The sequence below is a fragment of the Mycosarcoma maydis genome, chromosome 20 (genome assembly GCF_000328475.2).
Source record: "Mycosarcoma maydis chromosome 20, whole genome shotgun sequence".
Classification (NCBI taxonomy): domain Eukaryota; kingdom Fungi; phylum Basidiomycota; class Ustilaginomycetes; order Ustilaginales; genus Mycosarcoma; species Mycosarcoma maydis.
In genome coordinates this window covers 171,295-195,003 of record NC_026497.1, presented here as the reverse complement: position 1 = coordinate 195,003, position 23,709 = coordinate 171,295, and the positions used below count along the sequence as shown (strand labels likewise).

General features: G+C 54.8%; 7 protein-coding genes across 7 annotated transcripts; 1 reads left to right on the top strand and 6 right to left on the bottom strand.

The window, feature by feature from the left end:
* Positions 1-158: 158 nt before the first annotated feature.
* UMAG_05858 (phosphatidylinositol-3,5-bisphosphate 5-phosphatase) lies at positions 159-4,712 on the bottom strand (the record flags this gene model as incomplete). The annotated part of the gene is made up of 1 exon (XM_011393917.1): positions 159-4,712. The coding sequence occupies one exon, from the start codon at positions 4,710-4,712 to the stop codon at positions 159-161; it is 4,554 nt and encodes a 1,517-aa protein (XP_011392219.1).
* Positions 4,713-5,289: 577 nt separating this feature from the next.
* Positions 5,290-7,023, bottom strand: UMAG_05857 (uncharacterized protein; the record flags this gene model as incomplete). Its single annotated transcript, XM_011393916.1, has 1 exon — positions 5,290-7,023. One exon carries the CDS (start codon positions 7,021-7,023, stop codon positions 5,290-5,292), a length of 1,734 nt encoding a protein of 577 aa, XP_011392218.1.
* A 517-nt stretch (positions 7,024-7,540) lies between these two features.
* UMAG_05856 (uncharacterized protein) lies at positions 7,541-8,806 on the bottom strand (the record flags this gene model as incomplete). Its single annotated transcript, XM_011393915.1, has 1 exon — positions 7,541-8,806. One exon carries the CDS (start codon positions 8,804-8,806, stop codon positions 7,541-7,543), a length of 1,266 nt encoding a protein of 421 aa, XP_011392217.1.
* Positions 8,807-9,207: 401 nt separating this feature from the next.
* On the top strand, positions 9,208-9,678 carry UMAG_11018 (uncharacterized protein; the record flags this gene model as incomplete). The annotated part of the gene is made up of 1 exon (XM_011394004.1): positions 9,208-9,678. The coding sequence occupies one exon, from the start codon at positions 9,208-9,210 to the stop codon at positions 9,676-9,678; it is 471 nt and encodes a 156-aa protein (XP_011392306.1).
* A 2,233-nt stretch (positions 9,679-11,911) lies between these two features.
* UMAG_05854 (uncharacterized protein) lies at positions 11,912-16,876 on the bottom strand (the record flags this gene model as incomplete). The annotated part of the gene is made up of 1 exon (XM_011393914.1): positions 11,912-16,876. One exon carries the CDS (start codon positions 16,874-16,876, stop codon positions 11,912-11,914), a length of 4,965 nt encoding a protein of 1,654 aa, XP_011392216.1.
* A 1,339-nt stretch (positions 16,877-18,215) lies between these two features.
* Positions 18,216-20,957, bottom strand: UMAG_05853 (uncharacterized protein; the record flags this gene model as incomplete). Its single annotated transcript, XM_011393913.1, has 2 exons — positions 18,216-20,817; positions 20,920-20,957. The coding sequence occupies 2 exons, from the start codon at positions 20,955-20,957 to the stop codon at positions 18,216-18,218; spliced, it is 2,640 nt and encodes an 879-aa protein (XP_011392215.1).
* Positions 20,958-21,247: 290 nt separating this feature from the next.
* UMAG_05852 (uncharacterized protein) lies at positions 21,248-22,538 on the bottom strand (the record flags this gene model as incomplete). The annotated part of the gene is made up of 3 exons (XM_011393912.1): positions 21,248-21,559; positions 21,652-22,053; positions 22,176-22,538. 3 exons carry the CDS (start codon positions 22,536-22,538, stop codon positions 21,248-21,250), a joined length of 1,077 nt encoding a protein of 358 aa, XP_011392214.1.
* Between the last annotated feature and the right edge of the window lie 1,171 nt (positions 22,539-23,709).

Below are 23,709 nucleotides of genomic sequence, written 5' to 3'. Positions count from 1 at the left end.
AGCCCTAGTCTCAGTGCTCCCCACTTTGTATTTTTATCAATCTTTGTATTCGTTACACACTCAAAACAGCATCATCACACACCCTCCACTGTGACTTTGTCTACACATTCCAGCTTTTGATTGCTGTTTCTCTTGACACGATGCCCAGCACGTCGGCATCAGAAGCTGGTCAGCTTTGTTTGACCTAACGACAGCCATGAGCTGTAAGCACGAATCTTTGCCTCAGACGCCGTCAGGCCCGACGCTCCTGGCGCGGGTTGCGCCGGTATGGCGCCAGTGGCAGTGCTGGTGGAGCCAGCTGCACTCATCGGAATCGGCTGATACGCGGTATTCGCTATAGGGAAAGCGAGTTGGCTGGCAGTATTGGCATGTGTGACCAACACAGGGTCTATGACAGAGTAGCATACGAATCGCTCCACCGCTGCCGGCTTGCCATCGCTGACAGCCACGCCTTCTTCGTAAATCTGAATGTCCTTTTCGTCGATCAGATGGTGATCGGTCAGCGCTGCTCTGACGGTCCTCGCTTGTTTGGCATGTCCGCGCGCAAGATCGGTAGCATCGACAATGTCGTCAACGTCATCGCTGTCGTTTGGCCGCGCATATTCGTTCAGAAACTGCGTCGTATAGAAAGCATACTCAGACTCTTCCTCTTCCGAGATCTGTGGATTGCACGCCTTGGTCAGCGCAGCCTCAATCGCGACGTTGGACCCAGCAACCGCGGGACCAACCGGGTTGACAGTCTGCCATCGGCCAGCAAAGTTGAACGTGTGCGGGTCAAAGCCGCCATTGACATTTGCCGAAGATAGAGAGGCGTGAGCGCCAGGAACACCACTTTTACAATCGGATGTTACGCTGTCATTTCTTCGAGGATCGCCATTTTCATCATCGCCACCAACGGAAGATGCGATGCTGTAGCGCTTCGATTTGCGATGTCCCATGCCCCCGAGACGAGGCGAGCCTCCCGGTCTGTTGATCGAGATCCAGCGTCTGACCCCACCGATGATAGCCTTGGAGGGCGGCAGTGTGCTCGTCGAATTTGCCGGCAAGGCGGGGACCAGTTGTCCGTCCTGAGGCGAAATTGGACTTCGAGGATCGTTGACCATGGTCGCGGACGATTGCGTGGAAAAGCTGTGAGCATCGTCAATTGACCGACGTGCTGGATGACGATATGCTGTAGAATCAGCGACTCCGCCTCGCGGCTTGAAGGGGCTAGGATATGCACCCATCAATTCGGCTTGCACGGAGTTGATCGTTACCGAAGATAAGCTCGAGTTGGAAGCTGAGCGGGTGTGACGGGAAAGGTCTCCTGTACCACCCATCTGTGTCGGATACATGCTCAAGGCGCCGGTAGACTGACTGTGTGGCATTCCCAAGCCACCCGAAGTGTGAGAGACTCCGCCGTGCAAGTCGGAGTACTGGTGTACAGCTGTCATCTTAAACGCATGGTGACGGTTGAGATCCGTGAAGAGACTCGGACGATAGTACTCGGCCCAGAAGCCTGCATCGGCATTGGCGACCTCCTTGAGCCTGCGCTGGCGCGCCTCGATTGATCCTCGCGGCTTGAGGTGGAGAGGGTCAAACCAGTTTTGATAATGCGGCCGGAAGGGCACAGCGCGCACTGCTTTCGCGCCACCCCCGCGAGCGTCGTGCTCGCCGCGTGCCGTTCCTGCAGAGGGCATCACGATGATCTCGGGGAAGACATGCGGCGAGAAATCGGGAGCCGAAGGGTCCACGCCGAGGAATAAGTTGATGGCAGCTTGCTTGTCGGCGTCGGCGAACGAATTCGCGTAGTACCGCTTCATACTTTCAAGTACGTCGCGCGAGTGAGAAGTCCATTGGTTGATCTTCCTGTAGGTGTCCGTAGTATGGGCCAGGGCAGACCCTCCATACTGCATGGCAATGGTGTCACCGAGGTCGTGGTACATTTCAGTAAGCATATTGACTGCATCCGAGTCAAAGGGTAGTGAGGGGTCATCCAACAGCCCAAGAGCATGTAGTTGGCGACCGAAAGCTGCTTTACCAATGATGAACTGGGCCGCGTTGGTCCTGTCCAGGCAGTCGACGCAATTGACCCTCGCGACACCTTCTTGCAGCAGGACAGTCTCTCTTCGAGCTGGGAGATTGCTTTGGGCACTCACTTGGGACCGCACGGCGCCAGGTTCGGGACCAGAGTGGAAGAAGTGAGTGGTATCGAGAGTTTCCTGAGCAATATCTTCGAGAATACCAATGACGTCTTGGCCGTGATCTTTACTGGCTCGACTCATGTCCCATGCAATGTAGCGGATCTTCTTGTCAGACGGCAAGAACTGGTTGAGGTAGCTGATGCATTCTGTAAAAGCTCGCAGGAGTTTGCCCTCGCGCTCTTGCTTCTCTTTGCTTTTGATCAAGTTGAGGACGATAACAGGAGTGCCGTAGCGGTGGAAGAGCTCGTCGAAATGGAGCGCTGCAGCCGAGTAGTAGGGATCTACGAGCGAAATTTCGATCGGAGGACGAGGTGACATGTTGGTCGAGTCTTGAGTCCAATAGACAGGAATACTACCTCTCATCATAACATATGACGTGTAGCGAGGCGAAGCGTCCAGCGGGAGGTAATCAAAACACTCGTCGTCGTCGACCTCGTCGTCGCCTTCTGCATTGTGCTGTATACATCGCTTAGAGTTCTTCCTTCCATGTGTGCTGGCAACCACGGGGAACGCAGGCGGGGAGATCGGCTTCTCTCGCAATCGACTTGCTCTGATCAGGTCGGGGCCGGCTCGCACAGCACTTGATTTAGGAGGAGGATGTCTGTCTCTTGGCTCGAATCGCTTGCGGCCGGGAGCAAAAAAGGGAGTGGTGAGTGCCTCACTGACAATTTGCTCTGTCTCAACGTCGTTAGCTACGTGACCTCGTTCGTTGATGCCTCGCTTGAGAAAGCGCGCACCGGCGAAATGCCGCGATCTTCGGGCGATCAAGGTCGTGTAGATGGTTCGGTTGAGTACGCTGAGTTTGGCTTGATCGACAAATCCGTAGACGAGTGGAAGCACCCACTCGTTTCGTGGATCCTCGTGGGGTTGTAGGTGCTCCGAGGCGGCAAAAGCTGGGAGTAGCAGGTAGTGGTTCCAGATGAACTTTTCATTGTATCCCCACGCTGTAAGAGGTTTATTGGAAGGAGAAACGGAGCTGGCTTGTTCCAGAGGATCGCCAGGAGACGAGGTGAGATTGTCTTGGAGTGTCTTGGTCAAGTCGTAAGTGTAGCTAAAATAAAAGTTTTTGCTGAGATCGACCTGCTTGAAGAGGTGGAGCAGGCGTGCCTCCTCTTGCTCTACTAGCTTTGTTCGACCTGGGAGCGAGGCGAGCACAGATGCATGACAGACTGGTAGGATGACCGTCTCGTCACAGTGGTATATGTAATGGCCGCCAATGAGGGCGACTACGCTGCGACGACTGATCAGCACCATGTAGTAGGTGCTTGTGAACCGGATGAAGCCGACAATGCCAAAGAACCGGCCAACTTCGTGAAGACCGCCAGTGGCACGATTACCCTCGCGGATCATTTCGAGGAGCTCAGCGAGCTGGGTTCGTGAGTAGACAACACGGTCAGAGGTAACGTTGAGTTCCCAGTCAGCTGGTGCAGCTTTGGATGTTGAACCAGCAGCTTTCTGAGTTGGACTTGGCTCGCCTAGTTTTGGTGTTGATATACCTGCTGCGGTGTTGGGATTGGCATCAGCACCTGAGTTGGGCGTAGCTGTCAGCTTGGAAGATGATGCCCCAGTAGCGGGTTTGGTGGAAGGCGCAGCTGCAGTAGCAGCGGATGCTGTTCCAGCATCGCGGGGAATTTGTTTAGCATCAAGCATGCGTCGGTTTAGCCTGCAAATTTGAGGGTCGTCTAGCGAGAGGTAGCGTTGCCCATGGACTGAGCAGTCAGCCGTGCTTGCTGGTGTATTGACTCTGGTCACTTTGCCGACATCGGCTTTGGCGTCGACAGATTTGGCCGGAGGTTGTAGTGCTGCCGATGAATTCACGCTGATGGCGGATGGCGTGGCTGGCTGGCTGGGTTGGGCGCCATTGATGGTGCTGACGTTGTGATCGCGGGTGCGTTCGTAGTCGACATTGGCGCGTGAAGGCAAGCTTGCGCTCGGCGGTGTTCGGTCGACCTTGAGGATTCGAAATCTGGTCTGACTGGTGTTGTAAGCGACGAGATAGAAGCGAGTCTTTGTCTCCCATAGAGTGAAACGTTTGAGATCGCCAATCCTTCCGGGCTCGGCAGCTTCGGCGCGAGCGGCTGCTGCTGAAGCGGCGGAGGGGCCCCATGTCGAGCCGGGAGTCAATGTAGGTGTAGGATTGATGAAAGAAGAGGCAGCCGTACTGAGTTTAGGTGGTGGCAGCATGTTGGGTCTAGAGGTGGATAGCGAGACGGCTGGATCTGGGATGGTGTTGGCGGTCTTGATGTTGGTGGCTGTGGTAGCACGGACTTCTTTAGGGGTGGGCTGCGTCACATTTGGCTTGGCATGAGTATCTGTGGGTGAAGCATTGCCTTCTCGACGAGCTGCATGCTCTGCAAATACGGCGACTTGCTCTGGAGATCGACTCAGGGACAATGATGCAACAGTGGGGGTGCTCGACTCGGGTTGGACCTGATCCGCACTGTTTGATAAAGATACCGCAGATGCAGGTGGGAGGCTGGTGGTCGTGGTTTTCATACCAGGCTCTGCTTGATCTCGAGTATCAGTCATGCCGAATCTCGGTTTTGCTTTGGTTCCTGGAGGCGTGTTTATCAGCGACTGTGTTCGATTGCGAGCGGAGCTGAGCTACGATACCGATATCGGACCAATATTTTGACTATGGCGTCGTTCGCTTGGATGTGCGTTTTTTGACGTTGGTGCGAGCCTGCCATGATCAACAGCGATCACGACTAGACAGCTGACATTCGTGATTCGCGATTGTTTCGACGATGAATCATGAACAAGTCGAGATGGAAGCGGACGCTCACGGCTCGGATTGTGAAATTAGTCGTGAGTGAATCGTGAATGACTCTGTAACGATTCACGATTAAGGGTCTCGTGCGTTCGTGTTCTCAGTCACGAGTCTGTGAGTCACGAGGGTGATGAAGCGCGCGCATCACGCAAGCACGAAGTGGAGCTGCACGCGCTTGTTCCAAGCACCATCAACATCGTGCATATTACGCACACATTCAGCCACGAGTGTCACAGATTGCCAACGCAATCGGCCGTGTTGCGCTCTATCACCAGACGGCTACAAGGTCTTGCAGCTGTCAGTGACTTTGAAAGAAAGAGACGACGGCCAAGTCTATTACAATTCGATTTCGGCGCCGATAGCAATGTGATCCGATGCGCAGACCCCTTTTCTCGGCACACCGGGTTGCAGCGTGTCTGTTGGGTGCGTGCGAAGCAACCGTGTCACCGTTGGATAAGCTTCCATCGGAGCTGGTGAGGCCTGTACACCCTGCTTGTCTTTGGGCAGCATAAAGATGTAGTCGAGCGTGAGAGAAAAGAGGCTCGAAAAGATGGTCCACATCGGCTCGGTGCTGTCACCCGTGTGGCAATTTGGCGTGTCGGGCGTCCATTCGGTATCATCCCATCGTTCTCGGCCTCGAGTGGGCGAGCCAAAAAAGTTACCCTGCTCGGATGGGTCTTTTACACTACCGTAGTGCAGACCATACACAGAGCCGAGGTGCGAGGATAGTGCAACTTGCGTCGGTGCAGTGTTAGAGGTGACTTGTGCTGGAATCGGGCCTGGACGAGGGCGAGCGACGTCGTGAAGTTGAAGCAGTTCGTCCATCGACAAGAGAGCATCCTCTGCAGTGGCAACACGGCAGTTTTTGAGCATGCGGTCGTCCGCCTCGTCTTCCTCCTCATCTTCCTCCTCATCTTCCTCTGCACCTTTTTCTTGCTCTACCTCTTGGTCGTCCGCTTGGACTTGCTTCTGTAGATGGTCGAAAACCTCGCTCATCGCAGGAATTGACTTATTGGCAGGAGCATCGCGCGCTGGCTCGGTCGTACCAGATGCGAAGCCGTTTGATACGCCACCTTTCTCTTTTCGTTCGTCCATGCTTTTGTGCACCACACTAGAGGACACTACCTCATCGAGACAATGCTGAGTCAACTTGCGACCGGTCAAAAGGCGATACGTCGCAGAGTGAGGCTGGTCGTTAAAGTCTCCGGCCAAGATGCAAGGTGCCTCGTTCCACTGCTCGCCCAACTCGTTTCGAAACTCTTGCAGCTTTCGCACCAAAATGCCAGACTGACGTGCTCGCTCGTACGCGTGCATCGGATGCCAGAACAGGTGTGTTGTCGCCACAATCAGTCCAGGACTCGAAGCTGACGCAGTGCAAAGTGCTACAAATAGCCCAATGTTGCGTGTGACTCTGGAACATGCCGTTCTGACGGGCTCGTTAGTGCTAGCTACGCTCTCTGCGTCGAGGTCGATGGTGAGCTGGCGATGCGCCTTTTCACCAAACAAGTCTCGTCTCCATGCCACGAGCAGACCGTGTTGCTTTTGTCGGTATCCTTTCTCGTATATGTAGCTGAAGCCGTCGTTTGTCATGGTCTCGCCGTGTACGTCCATTCGGTCCACTTCTTGAAAGCAGCCCACATCCCAACCGTGGCCTGTGCGACTCGAGAGCTCGGCGGTGAGCCCTATGGAGCGGTCCTTGAACTTGAGGCAGTCGGATCCGGGGAAGAGCGTTCTTCGTACTAGACCTTGCGCAAGAATGTTCCAGCTGACAAGACGGACTTTCTGCCGGTTCGATCTGCCGTCTGGTCGTGATTTCAAATCGATGACGGAAGCCCAATCACGCGGAACAAAGAGGATGTTTCCATGCTCGTCCAGATGTCCGTTGGGGATCTTGCCGTTGGCGGCAATGGCTGCAGCGAGCTCGGCTTCTTTGGCTGCCTTTTGGGCGGCTTCCTTGTCCTTCTTGGCGGCACGCTCTCGCCGTTTGGCCTCGATTTCCTCTGGAGATGGTCGGTTTTTCTGCTTGGCATTCTTGGCTGGAACCGTGCCTGTGGCGGCCGATTCGGTCATTGTTGACAGAGCGGCTGGGATGCTTCCAATGGTCGTGGTTCTGCTCGTCAAACAGAGGCTGATGATGATTGCTCCTTTGCAAAGGTGGAGGGGATGATTCCAAAGCTGCCAAGAAGAGGTGTTGTTCTTCTCGTGTTTTGCACAACACATACGACTCGACTCACGCCTACAACTTCAGTCTCAAAGACCCAAACAGCAGTTTCAGCTTCGACAACTCCGCGGACGGTTGGAACTCTTAAAATCGTGTGATATTCGTGATTCGTGATTCGTGATTCTCGACCTGTTTAACCCTAACCTGACGTGTATGCGCAAACGCATTCACAATCGCCACTCAGCGACTCTATCCTCACAATCTCTTCTACACTCTCGACACGATCGCACCTTCACTCGCACACAGAAGACAGAAGGGACAGAGGCAAAGCGCATTCCAAACCGAACCGATTGAAGCCTCCTGGCTAGAAATGCATGAGGGATTCCGGAGAAGCCAGATAAGTGGACTATGGTAGCGTACTATGTTTCAGGACTCGGTGGGCTTTTTGATTCCCAACTCTTCTGCTATAGGCGTTGGGAACGGGACATGTTCCTTTAGATCTTGCACATCGTCACTTGGCTTGTGCGCCTCTCGGTCCTGTGCTGCGAAAGTATCTGCCTCAGGCAGGCTGGGATCGTCTGGCTTGACCTCGTTTACATCGACCGGCTTCTTGATGCCCATCTCGTCGGCAGACGCTCTTGCTTCAGGCAACTTGGGATTATCGGGCCTTAACCTATCGGCCATGCTCGACTGTTCCTTTCTGGGCAAGAATGGTTTGCTGTTAGCCGTGCCCTTGTTACCCTTGCTGTTCTTCCTTCTTTCCTTCTGCCAGGTATTTGAAGCCCTTTGAGCAATATCACGGGTTCCTTTGGAATTTACATCCACCGGTACGCTATCTTCGATACTACCGGTGCGCGCAGGAGGTCTAGCCCAGGCTGGAACCTGGAATTCCCCGTTCAGGATCTCCTCTTCCGATGCATTCCTTACCGTTTCGTACAGCGAATAGAGTAGAAAGCTGACGTGATGGGCTTGCTTCCTAAAGCCGTGGGTCACGACATGGGCTCGCAAACGCTGTGCAACTTGGCTCCTGCGCTCGTCCGACGGTTCTTTTGACCTGTAGTCGGCCAAGAGCTTGGTGATCACCTCAAGGTTTCGTTTGGCAGGAAACGGCGCTTCGAGGCCGACATATGATGGTAGACCAATGACGAGGACTCGGGATCGTGAATCCAACAGGATTACGGGGTCGACGGTTCTTCCCTCTTCGTCAAACAGTTCGGCGACTTGCTTGTGAAATTGCTTGAGATGCAGCAAAGATGGCATGCTGAACACATTGTAGAGGTATTCGCCATTCGAACAGGCGGAAAAAGCAGTCTGGTCGCTGAGAACAGGTTTTTCACGAAGCGGCAAAGTGAAGCCGGGTTCAGCGAGTCTCCACTTCTTGCGACTACTGATGACGATAGGTAGGTGACTGACATCATCGTCTGAGAGCTCTGTAATCAATTCTTTCTGGCTCCGGCCCACGGGCTCGTCGAGAAGATATCTAAGCCGATGAAGAGGTGGAAATTCGCCTGCGTCCTTTCGATCACCATCGGGTGGGAACTTCAAGCTCTCGGTAGAGTCGGTGGTGACATTGGTAGATGAAAACGTGCGAGCAGCCTGGAACTGTGGAAGAAAGCATGACAAAGCCGCCCGAGCAGTGACTAGATGAAGTCTAGCGTTGTTGAGCACAAGCGTGCTGGATCGAGCGAGCATGTTTGCGACAAGATGACGGTGGCTTGCAGAAACAGACCAAGCTTGTCTGGTGGCAAATAGCTTGTTGGCGCACGCACACGCTCTTCGGTTTTGATGAATCAAACACGAAACAGGTGGAAGTTTGAAGACAGCCACAAGCGGCAGGGAGAGGAGCTCAACCAGTCCCCACACAGTCATAGTCACGAGTCGTGAATCACGTGAATGTGAGTGACAGGTTTGGCACTTCAAAAATTGCAACTCACGACTCGTGACTCTTCTATCCGGCCGGAACTCACAGTCATGAGTGTGACTGCGAAATCAACAGTCACAGAGTCACGAGTCAAGAGCAGGAAACACAAAAAAACCAAAAAGAGAAAAAAAAAAGAAAAAAAAAACAGTCCACAGTAGTGACGTGTGAGTTCATGTTTTCTGCTCTTCGCGCGCGGTCATCTTTTTTCTTTCCCTTTCATTTCTCTTCCGGACTCAGCTTTGACAGTCGTGAGTCAAACAGCTCATTGGTGATTCTAATCGTAAATCCACATTTTCCTTTCCCTCCTCCAACTATAAACACGACAGAAATCTCACGGATGCGTCAGCTTCGATATGGAATCGCTCAGAGGCGCATTCCATATCGAAGAGCGGATGCATCAAGTCGCGCTTTCTTCAAGCTGCGGCCAACTTCCACGGACCAACTCGTTTCAACAACGGGTTTGTCCGTATTCCATCTTTTCTTCAACTCTAGAGAGACGTGCAAAGGACCGCTCTTTCCAACGATTCTTATGGATCGAAAGTATTTTGCAGCCTTCTTCTTGCTTGCAAGGACATGCTGTAGGGAAAGTCCCCGGACACATCTGTTCAAGAAGAAGACCAAGGCGGGTGCATCGCTAGTCTAAATTTTTCACCGACCTTTCTGGATCGAGGCGTGGTAACGGACGGATTTGCGACGTGCATCGCAGATGCTCTAGGTAATTGCTAGATATGCTGTCAGCAAGGAGCTTTCTGCGTGTCTTCTCGGGAGCGGCAAAGAGGTGTGTCGAAGCGAAGGTGTCGAGGAAGATGTTTTGCATGATCAGAGACCATACTGGAAAGCGACCGTCGCCGTAATGGTGCGGATACTTTATGGCCATCTTGCTATTGTCTTTTCTTCAAACCTTTCGTCGGCGCTCTACCGCTGTGTCCTTCTGGAAGCTGCGCATTCAAGGACTGTCTGCTTTGCTCGGCAGTGATTCTGGCAATTGCTGCTTGACAGTGTCTGTCTTGATGAGCGTCGCGCTTTCTGGAGATCGTCTCGAAAGAAGGTATGGGGCTCAATTTTTTCGGCATGTTTTAATCCCGTCGCTTGCTGGTCATGCTTCGTTGTCGTTCGTTTTGTGGGTGGGGTTTGGCGTCAAGCGTACGGATTAGGTGGGATTAGATGGCTGCAGGACAGGCATTGAGGTGTTGTTAGGCGTGCTTCAGAGGAGGTTGACGAGTTGACTTGTACAGAGAAACTTGGACGATGGTCTTGGGCGTTGCGAGTGGCGAATGGGAGGCGAGCCATGCGAAGATATGAGCGGCTTTCCTCACACCAAACCATGCCAACCACTCACACGGTCTTGGACCAAGCGTCGAGGATTCTCCTCCATCATTCAACTTGTAAGCCGTTTGACTCTGGAAATACCGGCATCATCTGGACCGGCTTCGGTTGACTTGATATTTCTACGACACTCTGGTTCTTGCACGAAACCCCGCTACGCCTGCAAACCGGACGCGACACATGCCATCACTCGTGGTCTCCTGGATCACAGTGGATGATGCTGACGCCTTGATACGCGTCTTTGATCTTGTTCGTCCTTAAACACTGATAGTTATGCGGTCGCCTTTTGCATGGAAAGGTAACTCAACGGGGCTTACTCTTGCATCGTCTCTCTCCTGTCTCTATGCACACGCTTGTGCTTTAGTTGGGCTTCAACAGCCTTTATCTTTTCTTGTCCTAGCTTTGGTTTCGGCGTCTGCGTCGCTAGTCTAGCTCGAATTAACAATGCTTGCACTCGCACTCACTCGTTCTAGTCTCGTACCTTGGTATACTGTATCATACTCGCTTCGCACGCACATCATTAGCTGTATATGCTGAGCGAGATCTAGCCACAAGAAACCACGTTGACGCGCATGTCTGCACTGGAGCAGGGAGGATACCGTTGGATGATCGGCTGGTGGTGTTACAGGGGGGTGTGGTTCGAACGGGTGCAGTTGGGATTCGAATGTGGTAGCGAGACAGTGGACTTGGATGCAGCTGAGTTCAAGGACGCAAGCGGCTGTGGTATGACAGAGCATGAGTGCGCGATTCGAGGATCACGTCTCGACGGCTGCGACATAGGATGTACAAGAGAGCTATCACGCTGGAGTCACGAATCGTGAATGTTGACGATTGAAATGCGCGTGTTGACGCGAGCGGTGGACTCTGAGAAACGGCTGCGAGCTGGTTGCGAGCTGCTCACGACCTCGCCGCTGGTTGCGCGGTGGTGAGACATCAAGCATCCGCGTTGCTGCGACCGAGTGTCGACTCGATCTCAAAAGCGCCACTCGCTAGACGCGCAACACAGACGCACAACGCTCAACCCGCTCAGAATCGACACGACGCAAACACGAAAGAGCGACCGAGCCTAACGATAAGACGCATGCTGCATGCTACATCCACAAATCCCATGTGCACGCCTGGTCTGCAACTCGCTTGGTCCAAGCCCCCCGACTCAGCGTCGAAATCACACTCACCACTCAAATCCTCGCAACCGTTCGTCATTCCTGTTTTCATCTGTGATTAACCAGACACGATCTCGCTCATCACACTCGTCACGAGTGTTGTTCAGTTATGAGTATTCGTTCGGTGCTTCATATTCCGCATCCTGTGCTTGCGCCGAGTGATTCGACACGTGCGCGTCGCGCCGATCTTGTCGAGGTGGCTTGTGCGTGGCGTCCTGCAGATCCACAGCCGAGCGTGCCAGAAGTGCGAAATGCTAGCATGCCTATCTGAGCTTTCCTGCACAAGCCGACGCTCCATCGAAACACGCCTGCTTGGACGTGCGCAAGTCGGCCACAGACGTTCTTGAGTCTCAGTGTAACGTGTTGCATGAATGGATAAGCATTACTCTAGCTCGGTCTCGGCGTAGGAGGGCGCACTGGGCTGCCTGTTACACCGTGCACAGTCGGAGCTGGTTGCTGGTTCTTCTGGGTCTGAGCTGCCAAAGCCTGGATAGCCTGGTTGAGGAGCTGCTGGGGGGGAGGTCTTTGCTGAGTTGGGGCGGGTTGCTGTGGCTGCTGCTGCTGCTGCTGTTGTTGCTGCTGTTGCTGTTGTTGTTGTTGTTGTTGTTGTTGTTGTTGCTGTTGCTGTTGCTGTTGCTGTTGCTGTTGCTGTTGCTGTTGCTGTTGCTGTTGCTGTTGCTGTGCCTGTTTGTAGAGCTGGATAGCGAGCCCGTTGATCTGCTCAGCGCTGAGGTTGGAAGTGGCGAGCGAGATGGCGAGTTGCTGCTGGAGCGCTTGCACGGTTGCTGGCATCGGAGGTGCTGGCGTGGCGGAGCGTGCTGCGGCCTGCGGTTTGGCTTGACTGGACGCTGCAGTGCCAGGCCGAGCGTTGGGTCGAGCAGCGAACGGTTGCGTAGGCTGTGGAGGACGCATTTGCGCTTGCCTCTGCTGCTGCTGATACATTTGTAGCGCCGCCTGTTGCGCCTGTTGTGCCATCGCCGGTCGACCCTGGTTCTGCATCACATTCTGCTGCTGCTGCTGCTGCTGCATCAACTGAAACTGGGCCTGTGCCTGTGCCTGTGCCTGAGCCTGCGCGTTCGGCAGCTGAAATCCTGCTTGTCCGCCTTGCGCCGCCGCTACCGCCGCCATCTGGCTGCGAAGCTGCTGCTGCTGCGCCGCCGCCGTAGCCGCGGCAAGCTGTGCATGGTACTGCTGTTGCTGCTGCGGCGTCAACGTTGCCAACTGCTGCTGCGTCAATGCTCCGACTCCCGGTCGCACTTGAGCCAGACCAGCCGCTGCCTGCCCGAGCTGTTGTTGCTGCTGTCGCTGCTGCTGTTGCTGCTGCTGCTGCATCTGAGCATACAGGTTCTGCATCTGTGCCGCTTGCGAGGCTTGCAGTTGCGATTGCAATTGCACTTGTTGTTGTTGTTGCTGCTGCGCGGCCGCTGCCGCTGCCGGCGGCTGCTGAACTTGCATCTGCGCCGTTTGCTGAGACTGTGGCTGCTGTTGCTGCTGCTGTGTTTGCTGAGCGATCGCTTGGTTCGTCCCTTGTCCTGTAGCCGCCTTTTGCTGCGCTTGACCAGCCGGTCCGGCTGATGCAGCGGGCGTACCCGCGGGAAGCAAACTAACATTTCCTACACCACCAGTACCGCCCGCAACAATGGCGGTGCCAGCCTTGCCTGCCTGCGTCACTGCAGTGGCCGCAGGCGCAGAAGTACCGGCAGTTCCTTGCTGCTGTGCCATGCGCTGTGCTTGCGCCTGTTGCGCTAACAATCGCTGCTGCTGCTGCTGTTGCTGCTGGTAGGCGAGCTGTGCACGCTGCTGCTCGTAGTACTGTCGCAGAGCAGCCTGGTCACGCTCTGTCTTAAGTGCGCTGAGCGACTGCGGCGTGATGGCGGGCCCCGCCTTGATCTGTGCGTGCGTTTCGTGCGTGTTGAGATTCACTTTCTTCGTCTGCTGCGTCTGCTGCGCCTGTTTGGTGGCTTCGCGCCGCTTGGCTGATCTCCGCATCACCTCCATCAAATTGCTCCGGCGCTGCTTTCTCTTCGAACCATCGTGTTTGGATCCCGACTTCTTGCTCAGCTTGTCGCGCTTAGAGCTTGAAGCATCGGCATCTTTGCCATCGCCCTTTTTGCTGTCCTTGTCGGCGTCTGCTGCTGGCGCAGGCATCGGCGGCGGACCAGGAGGCGGTTTGCCTTCCGCGGCTGCCTGCTCGATGCGCTTGCAACGGTCGTAACAGTCCCAAGCCTCACGTTTGTCCGTGGCAGTGTTGAGACGCGTCGAGTTGAACAGGTCGGCGACCAAAGCCCAATTGTTGTGGTATTGCTTGGCCAAAGTCATCAAGTAATTGTCCTCGTCCGGTGTCCACACGAACAGGGCTGCTCGCGCGTCTGGTGAGGCAGGCTCTGCAGGCGTTGTCGAAGCTGGACCACTGGCGTCCTTGGCGGCTCGGTTGCTCTTGCGAGCAAAGAGCAAAGAGCCGGGCATGGGCGGCAATGCAGTATCAGCACCATCGGTCACGCCACGCAGCGGATCCGACTGCTCAGCAGCTACGACCCAGTCACTGTCGGCAAGCCAGCGACCGTTGGCACGGTTCTTGGAGGGTTCCAGCGTGCTGACAAGGAGCGGACGCGAGTCGAGAAGCTTGGTCACGTGAGTGAGGCGTGGTGGTTGGTTCAGGCTTCCCTCATCCCAGCGCCTGTCGCTTTTGCTGTTTGACTCTGGTAGCGAAACGCCTCCGTACAAAGGAAGCTCGGGGAACATTTTGCTGAACGAAAGCGAGCCGGGCTCTAGCAGGTCAGCAGCGTTGGCCAAATCGCTCACCTCTATGCCCAGAAGAGCGGCAGCTGCCTCGGGATTCAACGAATCCAGCAGGGCTGCCGGCGACACGACAGTGGTGGTGACGCTCGTGGAAAAGATCGGAGCTCGAAGGGTGGCGAGCAGCTGTGGCGGCATTTCAGCAGTGAGTGTCGAGTCTGCATCTTTCGGCTGGCTGCGTAGAGCATGGACGAGCTTGTCGTTGGCCGCAGTCGTGGGGGTGGAGGACGCGGGAACGGTAGGCGTAGCCGAGGATGTTGTCGGCACGGATACATCGGCGAGGGTCGGCATGGGTTGTGGTTGGGACAGCGGTTCGCGAACAACCTCCACTTTTGGTGGCTTACTTGGCTCTCCTGACACAAGCGCAGCTGTTGCCGCCTCTACATCGTTGGCATCTGTGTCCGCATCGTCTTCTCCGTCCGCATCCATTTCCTCGGCCCGAGCGCTTGCTGCCTCGTTGGTAGTCTGCAGAGCACTTTCAACAGCCTGGGTGACAGCTTCGTCAGCATCTGCCCCTCCATCCATGGTGACATCGGCATCCTCGACCGGCTGGCCACTCTCCGCTTTGACTGTTGCAGGTTCCCCGTCCTTCTGAATGTGCGAACTTGATGTTGAATGTGTCATCTCGACGTCATCAAGAGATGCTGCAGCGGCTTGGAACGGTTGGGAGGACGAGACAACCTCTTTCGCAGATAGCTTGTCGGTATTGTGCTGCTCTACGTTGTCTGAGATGGTTCTGTGGCGGTATGACCGTTGTACATGAACGCAAAACTGAGCTCGCTCAGCTGGCGTGCGTGCACGATGCCAAGCAGCAACTTCGTGCGCAAGATGAAAAGCGACCGTCATTTTCCAACGTCTCTCCTCTCTAAAATCCGTCTGCAGCCACTTCATCTCTTCTAGCAGGTGATCCCAGTGTGCTTTCCGAACCACGGGGCCCTTTTGCTTCTTGGGCTGACGAAAACTCCATTCGCCTTGTGCTTTGAGCTTTTCGATCCTAGCCATGGCGCGAACAAAGCGTTGCTCGTTGAACGCTACCCTCCAGTCGCTCGTCATGAGACATTTGTCTGCCTTGCCCACCATGCCGGCGCCGGGCGAAGCTCTTGCGCGTACGTACCATCTGTAGAGGTCGGCCTGACCAGAGCCAGCGGGGCCGATCTTGGCAGCGGCAATACTGGAGTAAGAGTTGACGTTGGAATGATTGGACAAGCTCGTAATTTTTCTGCCACTTCGGTGATGAATGGCTCCCCCTGATAGACCAGCACCGGTGATGCGTCGTGTCGGGTCGGGTGGAAGAGGTCGCAATGATGCAGCGTAAGTCACCGAGAGTGGATTAGGTGCCAAGACCTGCAAAGTGGGATGCAGCGGAGGGGCGGTGATATTCTCGGGAATCGTGGGCACGACCATGGGCGAAGGCGGTACGCGGAGGCTCGTTGACTGAGTCGAGGCATTACGGGCGAGACCAGGCACGGGAGATACTGCCTTTTCGAGCGCGTGAGATGCTTTTGAAGGCGATGCGTCGATATTATCGGTAGATTCCACTTTGATTGCAGGTGTGACCGCCTCGGCGGCCGACATTGTAGTGTGTGAATCCACCTTTTGAGCATCTGAGGCAACAAGGACGGCTGTAGAAGAATCGGAGCTGGCGACGATATGGGCGATGGGCGTAGTGGATTCGATGACGAAGCTGGGCACCTGACCAGGCTGTAGCGGGGCAACTCGCACACCCTGGCTCTCTGCAGCGGTAATGGTGAGAGGCTTGATCTTGGCGACACCTTCTGCAATGGCATGGGCCTGAACGGCGGCAGCGGCGCGGGCAACGGCCTGACTGCGATGCAAGTTGTTCTGCTCGATCTCCCTTTTGAGGTCGCGGTCGCGCTGTGCTTCGCCTGCAGAGGGTGCGGTCGCGCTTGTGGGTGTAGGTGGAGGCGCGAGCTCAATCGGACCCGTCTTAAGCTCTTGTGAGACACGCTGGCGAAGTAGTTTTGGCTGCTCCAAGATATGGTCCTTGATAGACATTTTTGGGTCAAGCGCTAGACGATGCTGGTCTAGAAAGCTCTTGACATGCTCGCGTGCATCATCTTCTGCCACTTGCAGGCTTTGGCCCAGCTTCCATGGACTACCGGCAACGTCTTCCTTGTCGTAGTTTTCTGACATGAAGATCATCTCGCGCAGACTTTCGCGATGCGATCGTTCCAAGTCTTTCAGCTGCTGTTGCCGCTGCTCGAGGAAGGCAGATCTGAGATCATCCAAGGTGACCATGCTGGTGGATGCGAGCGCGTTCCACTCATTTGGATTGAGCAAGGTGGCAGAAAGGGCAACGGTGGCAGCAGCAGCGATGGAAGCTGGATGATTTGCCGTGATATGTTGCGGCGGTTGTTGTTGTGATGGGATTGGCGGTTGGGTGATGGATGTTACTGACTTTTGTGATGCTGTGGATGCTTCCTGGATCTGATCTGATACTAGAGACGAGGCCTGCTGTGTGGAAGCCGGGATTGGCGTGGTCGGTAATATTGCTGGCGCTGGCAATGCCAGTGACGAAACTGGTTCAGTGCTCATCCCGAGCTCACTCGCACAGCCAGCGACGATGCTAGAGCCGTGTCGCTGAAAACGTGGTCAGTCGGCTGCGGGCAGCGAGTTGGCTGATAAGCACGGTGGACAGCAGCGTGTCGTGTGACAATGTTGGATGCAGCAGCTGTGTCGATGCCGAGTAGCGAGAAGGAGAAGGAGAGAGATGATGGTGGATGAGACTAGGATCGACGGCAAGAATTGATTTTCGTCTAGCTACACGCACTCACGACTGACAACTGTGACAAGCTTCGTGCTTGGCAGGCAATCACAGAATCGTGTATGTTCGTAAACCACTCGTGATTCACGATTAAATGAATGCATTTCATTTTATCGCCCGAAAGGAAATTCCCGATTTCACAAAGTCGATTCACGAACACGGAACACGGAACACGGAACACGGAACACGGAACACGGTGTCACAATCGTGAATACTATGCCTGATAACCGCAGTGACGAGTGTGTGCGTATGCGTGAGGCGCAATGAGTTGGGAGATGCGTGATAGTTCTCGGCATCAGCTGGTTGCGATGAACGCTACACTCAGCGGTAATGCGGCGCACTCGGTACTGTATGGTGTGCAGTACACCTCGCGAGCGTTCTTGCCGACGTTCTACTGCTACAGGATGTCTGGAGATGGTTGGGGTTCCGTCTGCAATATAGGTGCTGCAGTGTCAGTGAAGGTTCTGACGTTCGATAACGCTGATCCACAAGCCACGAGGCACACACGTATGTGGCAGCGATGTGTTTGACTGCTGCGCTATTCAAAATTAGAAAGATAGTAGAGAGTAGTCGTAACGGCGAGTAAATAGTACGTTCACGGACTAGAGTGGACAAGAAGCAAAGTGATGTCCATAACGACCTGCGTGTAGCAGCCGAATTCCGGCTCCAAAACCCGTGTCGCCTTGCGGCACCACCACGCCTGCAACACACGGAACGTGGAAACACGAATCACGAAAAGCATCTCACTCATGACTGTATTTACGAAGCGCGAGTCGCGAGTCGCGCGGCCCTGAGCCTGAGCAGCTCTCAAACAGACAAGCGAAAACCACCAACTGTGGGCTTTGCGGCAGATCTGTTGGACAAGAAAAGCGATGACCAACATTGACGGATGTTGCCTCGCTCTCGTCCAGTTGGCTCTACCATTCTGACCACAAAAAGGCTATGTCTTGCTACGTTCACGGTCGCTTTTGGGGAGAACTGATTGTGTGTAAGTTAGTACAGATTGGGACGGTCACTGACCGTGGACGCGGATTGTGAGTGTTAGTGTGTTTCTACTTTGCAACTGAGTGCTGCTACTTGGCTCGCAGGATGGCTCCATGTGAGAGCAGCTCACGGCACAGGTCTCGTCAACACGACCTTCTCCAATTTGGAATCCTCTGTAGCGTTCGCGTCGCTCGTATCGGCCCGGAACTGGCGGTGGTAGCCGTGGTCGTGCGAAGTTCCTGGTCGGGACGGGAAGGAATGCGTATCCCCCGCGTTATTGCTCTCGGCTGCCGGATCGGACGGCCATGTCGGCTCGTTGTGCGATGAAACATTGTCAAGCTGATGTGAGGCATAAACGGTGGCATGCCGACCAAATGCCTGCTGATGAAGTTGAACGTTCTCATGTGCCGCAATGTGTGATGGTTGTTGGGCGTAGAAAGACTGTTGTCCTTCCACCGCGTTCGAAGATCTGCCGTAAGCGTCAAAGCAAGCATCCTCGTTGGCAGCCATTTGCTGTTGCTGTTGCTGCTGCTGCTGTTGTTGTTGTTGTTGTTGTTGTTGTTGTTGTTGTTGTTGCTGTTGTTGTTGTTGTTGTTGTTGTTGTTGTTGTTGTTGTTGTTGCTGTTGCTGTTGCTGTTGCTGTTGCTGCGATCTCGGATACGGGCTAGCAGGATCCGAATGCACGCCAAGCGCTTCCAACGCACTGGCCCTTATCACGCCTGCCGAGTCGAGGCCATTCGCATATCCCACTTCGTCAGCACGCGATATCGGCCGCGAAGGATAGCTGGCAGCATCCTCTAGACGTGCGGCTGTTGGAGGATTCATACCATCCACAAATTCCTCGATTCGTCCCGTCGACGGCGCATACGAGTGTCGGCTGTCGTGAGACGAGCCGGTATTGGGAGGCGAGCCTGCCAACCGCGGATAGAAAGATGCGCCACCAAAATTCGACTGGCTGTGGATGGAAACCGCCGTTAAACCTTGACTGGTCGCTGGTGGTGGCTGGATGTTGTGTGCAAACGAAGTCGAGTGACTCGGTTGGTTCGAGTCCCAGCTGCCGCGCGTGAGGCGAGAGGAAAAGTGAAAGGGGTCCTGCTGCTCCTGCTTGACCCACGCCACCTCGGACCGAGACGGCTGACTGGGAACCATGGGCATCATGGCTCCTGATTGAAACGATGGCTGTAGATTGTCGTGGGCGCCGATGCTATGCATTGAGGGATGCTGATGGCTCACGTGCGAAGCGTGTGGATCTCCATCAGCGCCGCTTGGCTGGCCGGCGTGTTCCATTCCAAAGAAACCTTCGTCCTGCTGGCGCTGCATCGCGAAAGCCGCTTGCTCCGAAGCGTAAGCCGCCCCTGGATCCATGTCGCTGTAGCTGCGCGAGCCAGCAAAGATAGCTCGACGGCCCGATGGTGAGACCGAGCCGGTCTCCATCAAAGACGTATTGGAGTAGAGGGAATGTGCGGTGATCCCTGATCCGAGCGTACTCGCCTGTTGGTAGGGTTCGAACCGTGAATTTGCTCGTCGGCGCGGAGCATCGGAGGATCTACGATTTCTGTAAGGGACCGACGAAGACGAAGCAGACAAAGCTGCCGGTGTGGGAAGCATGCCGTCACCACCGATCTGATGCGGGTATCGGTGGTTGTGCATGTCGACGTGCGAAGATTCGGGGGGTAAGCTGGGAGAATAAATGGACAGCGAGCGGCTAGCAGGTCTGCCAAGTGTATCATGCCGCGCTTCGGAGGATGAAAAGCTTTCGTTGCCGCTGCTGACGTGTCCCGAGGCCCGCATGGCGTTGTCTGTCGACTCGCCAACGTACCTAGGCATTCCATCTGGACCGATCTCGACAATAGGAGGATATCGGAAATTGCTTTTGTTCAGAAACATGGGAGAGATGTGGAGACAAGAGAGCTCTGGAAGCGATGACGGAACGGCGAGTCTGCTGTTGTGCACATCATCGATCTTGTAGTACGAGATGAGATGCTGAGTCGAACCTTCGACTTGAATCGAGATGGTCTTTTTGCAAAGTCCGTCGCGAACAAAGGGATAGCTGCTTGTCAAACTTCCGACGATCGTCCTGTCGAGTTCAGCTTCGCGTTTGAGCGTCGAGGAAGAGCTTGCATGCGGATCCATCATGCCGACAAGGCCGGCCGCTTGGGGATGCGATTGTGCGTGCGCCAAATGCTGCTGATGTGATTGATGACTGAAGAAAGCGTCCTGGCCAGCATAGACTGCGTTTGAAGAGACGACGTCGAGCGACTGATAGCTTCCATGCTCCTGTTTGTAGTGTATCATCTGCGTATCAGTATCTATTGCATTGGGCAAAAGTGTCAGGGGAACAGAGCGGACTGTGGAGTGCATAGCTGCATTGCTGTTGTGGTTGTGGTTGTGGTTGCTGCTGCTACTGCTGCTGCTGCTATTATTGTTGTTGAGTACGCCGGGCATGCCATAGGCGGTATGGTTGGTAGCAAATGCCGGTTGATCAGGAGCTGGTTTCGGGTCCTTTTTTTCGACTTCGCGATAGACGAGAAAGTTGTTCAAGATCCGACTCGGGCTCCAGATCATACCGTCTGTCCATCTCTTGATGCTTGATTCAACCTCGTCAAACACGAAAATGGTCCCACTGCATATTTGCTTTCGCTCGTCATCACGTAGACGACGCGTAATCTTTGGAAGCATACCACGCCGCACGGCTTCAAAGATCAGCAATGCATCTCGCGTAGAGTGTCTGTTGGAACAAAAGAGGACGGAGGAGACAAGTTCAGAGATGCAAGTACGACGTCAGCGATCCAGACGCAGGTTGGACTTGATGAAGGGATTGCCAACTTACACATAGCCTGTAAAAGTAGCAGCTTGGTGTGAACCCATGTTTGTCTGCCTTGGTCGAAGCTTTCAATCGTCGGCAGCGATGGCAGACGTGGTCTCTATGAAAGCGAGAGAAAAGGGATTGGGCCTGAAACAGAAAGGGAGCTTAGATATGTACGCTGCGCGTTGAGCGGCAAGTGAGAAGACGGAGGAGAAACGTTTTGACAAAGGCGACGAGCAGCAGACGCGTGACAAGAGACCCAGGCGGTTGACGATCTAGTGGGCGCGTTTCTAGAAGGCGCAGGTGCAAACGCGATGTGCCAAGATGTGACGTCTGAAGACGGCAGAGACGATCAGGGTGAGTTTGGCGGAAGAAGACAAAAGTAAGAGGTTGACGAGGGTGCGTCGGTCTTCTCACAGCGCCGGTCAACCGATGTATCGAGGTCGAGCGACAACCTTGTATGTGATAAACTCGCTGACGTTGTGATCTTGAAGCGAGCCGAGGGAGCCGTCGCTTGCAGCGATCGTAAGAAGAAAACAATGACAAGCAGCGGAGGCGCAGTGGTGGGACCGCGTGGTGGCAATGGATTGACGGCGACGAAAGGAAGCAGAACCGGCTGAGCGGGGCTGAGAGAGCGAGAGAGCGCGGTACCACTAGCTTGGGTCTATCTCCGAAAGTGTTGAGGCAAAGATGCTCGTTGTATGCCGAATAGGATCGTGGTGTTGAGTCGGCTTGGAAGACGAGATGAGCGCACACTGTTGCACCGTCCAGGATCAAGGTTCTGCGCGAAGTTAGGAGCAGCGCAACGTGTCTGATTTGCAGTTGCGTATGGTTTGGATGCGAGTTGCCGGTGATAAACTCAAGCTCAGACTTGGCACAAAGTGGTGGACGGGTCGAACAATCGAGAGCTCGAGAAGGGAGCGAGGAACGAGGGCTGCCTTGCGATCCTACACGAGCGCTGTCACCAGAGAGCGGAGGCCAGGACGAGTTCGGCGAGCTCGGCGTTGGACTAGAGGACCAGGCAGCGCGGCCAGAGTCCGGGTTCCCACGATGTGCTGGTCGGTTCTCGGAGCAAGGTGGAATCGAATGCAGAGACGATGTCGAGAGTGCAGCAGAGATAACGTCTGGTACGGGCGGAGATGAGCGTACGCGTCGACGCTAAATGAAGATCGGACCAGCGGTGTCTGAGCAAGACAACGAGTCAAGAGTGTGGCGTTGGGCTGCGCAGCAGGACGAAGAGACTGTACCTTTTCACGGAGCAAGCATCGATTGCAGCTTACGTTGGAAAAAGGCTCGCTATGAAAAAATTGGCACAGTCGACCTCGAGCCAAAACCAAACCAGGGTTAAGTTCAGATGGCCAGTCGGCGTCCTGTGCAAGACAAGACGAAGCAGAATGCAGATGACAGACGCTGCTGCAATGCAAAGCAAAGCCTGAAAATGGCGGAGTTGGCGCCCCTTTTTGGGAACAAGGTTGTTGTTGCACAGCCCACGCCGCAGATGTATGCGATACCGGAGGAGAAAGATGGGTTGAAATGTAGGCCGAGAGACGAGCGAGAAAGAGCAGATGTGGTGCGTCGAATAGGGCCCAGGTGGCCGGAGCGGTGGAACTTGCCGTCAAAAAGATCGTCGGCCGTGCAGCCATGCGTCAGCGGACTGTTGAAATGTAACACTGGTGACTGTCGTGCACCTGTCGCAGCTTGGGATTTGTACAAGGTTGTACAGAGGAGACAGGCTGTTTAGACGACCAAGCTTCAACGTGCTGGTGGGACCTGGTCGATGTTCTGCGTTGGACCAAGGTCGCGTTGGCTAGTGTCTAGGTTACAGCAACGAGCGAACAAAGGAGCGAGCGAGGGGCAGCCAGCTTCTGCGAGCCAAGACGGAGAAAATCAAGTTAAGGTTGGCGACGCGCGAGAACCTTATATGACGAAATGAGCTTGGTTGGCTCTGTGGGCAGACCAACGTAGCCGTCGAATTAGAATGTCTGGGGCGAGCGCTTCCAAGATGAGGCGATCCAGACGGATATCGCGTTGATGCAATGCGTACCGCTGCAGAGCAGATGAACAAGGAGGTGCGTTGCAGCTCGAGTTGCAGCGGTGAGCTTGGGATGATTGCGTCCAACCAAAGGTAACCCACTTTGCTATTGACAGAGCGTGGGCGGATCAGCGTGGACGGGCTCTTCCGGGGTGGACGGGCGGGCGTTGGACGAAATGCGCGATGGATCAGTTGGGCAACGAGGTATGTCGGGCGCAAGAAAGACGGAAGAAAGTGGGAGAGTACTTCGGCGTTGAAGAGAGGGGTTTCAAGCGGCGCTGGACGCAAGGCACGCAAGGTATCGTGCTAGGTTCTTGATGTGGATGTGGAGATTCTGTTCAACATGAAATCAGCGCACCAAGACAGGACAGAAAGCGGAACGTGGAAAGGCGCTGTGTGATGTCAGATTGATTGAGCTTTGGTTGTAGGAGGCTGGGATTGAGATGCGGATGAAATGCCGGCAACTGGCTCGCCCGGTCGTAGGATAGATGCCAAGGTAGAACAGGGCGAAGCATCAAACGATTCGAGCTCGGGATATGCAATGGACGCTGGTGCATCAGATGTAAGCACTCGCGCCGACGGTTGGACCAGATTGATAACCTCGCCCAAATGAGGTTTCGCTGCGCCTGGCTTGTGAAGCTAGCAATCAAATTTTCAAGAGACCGATCAAGTCGCCAGAGTAGAGACCGAGCCGCCGAAGACAAGATGAAGATTACACGGAGCTGCTGGAAGCAACGGATGTCACGGGGCGACCAAGTGAGAAAGAGAGAGAGAGGGGGGGG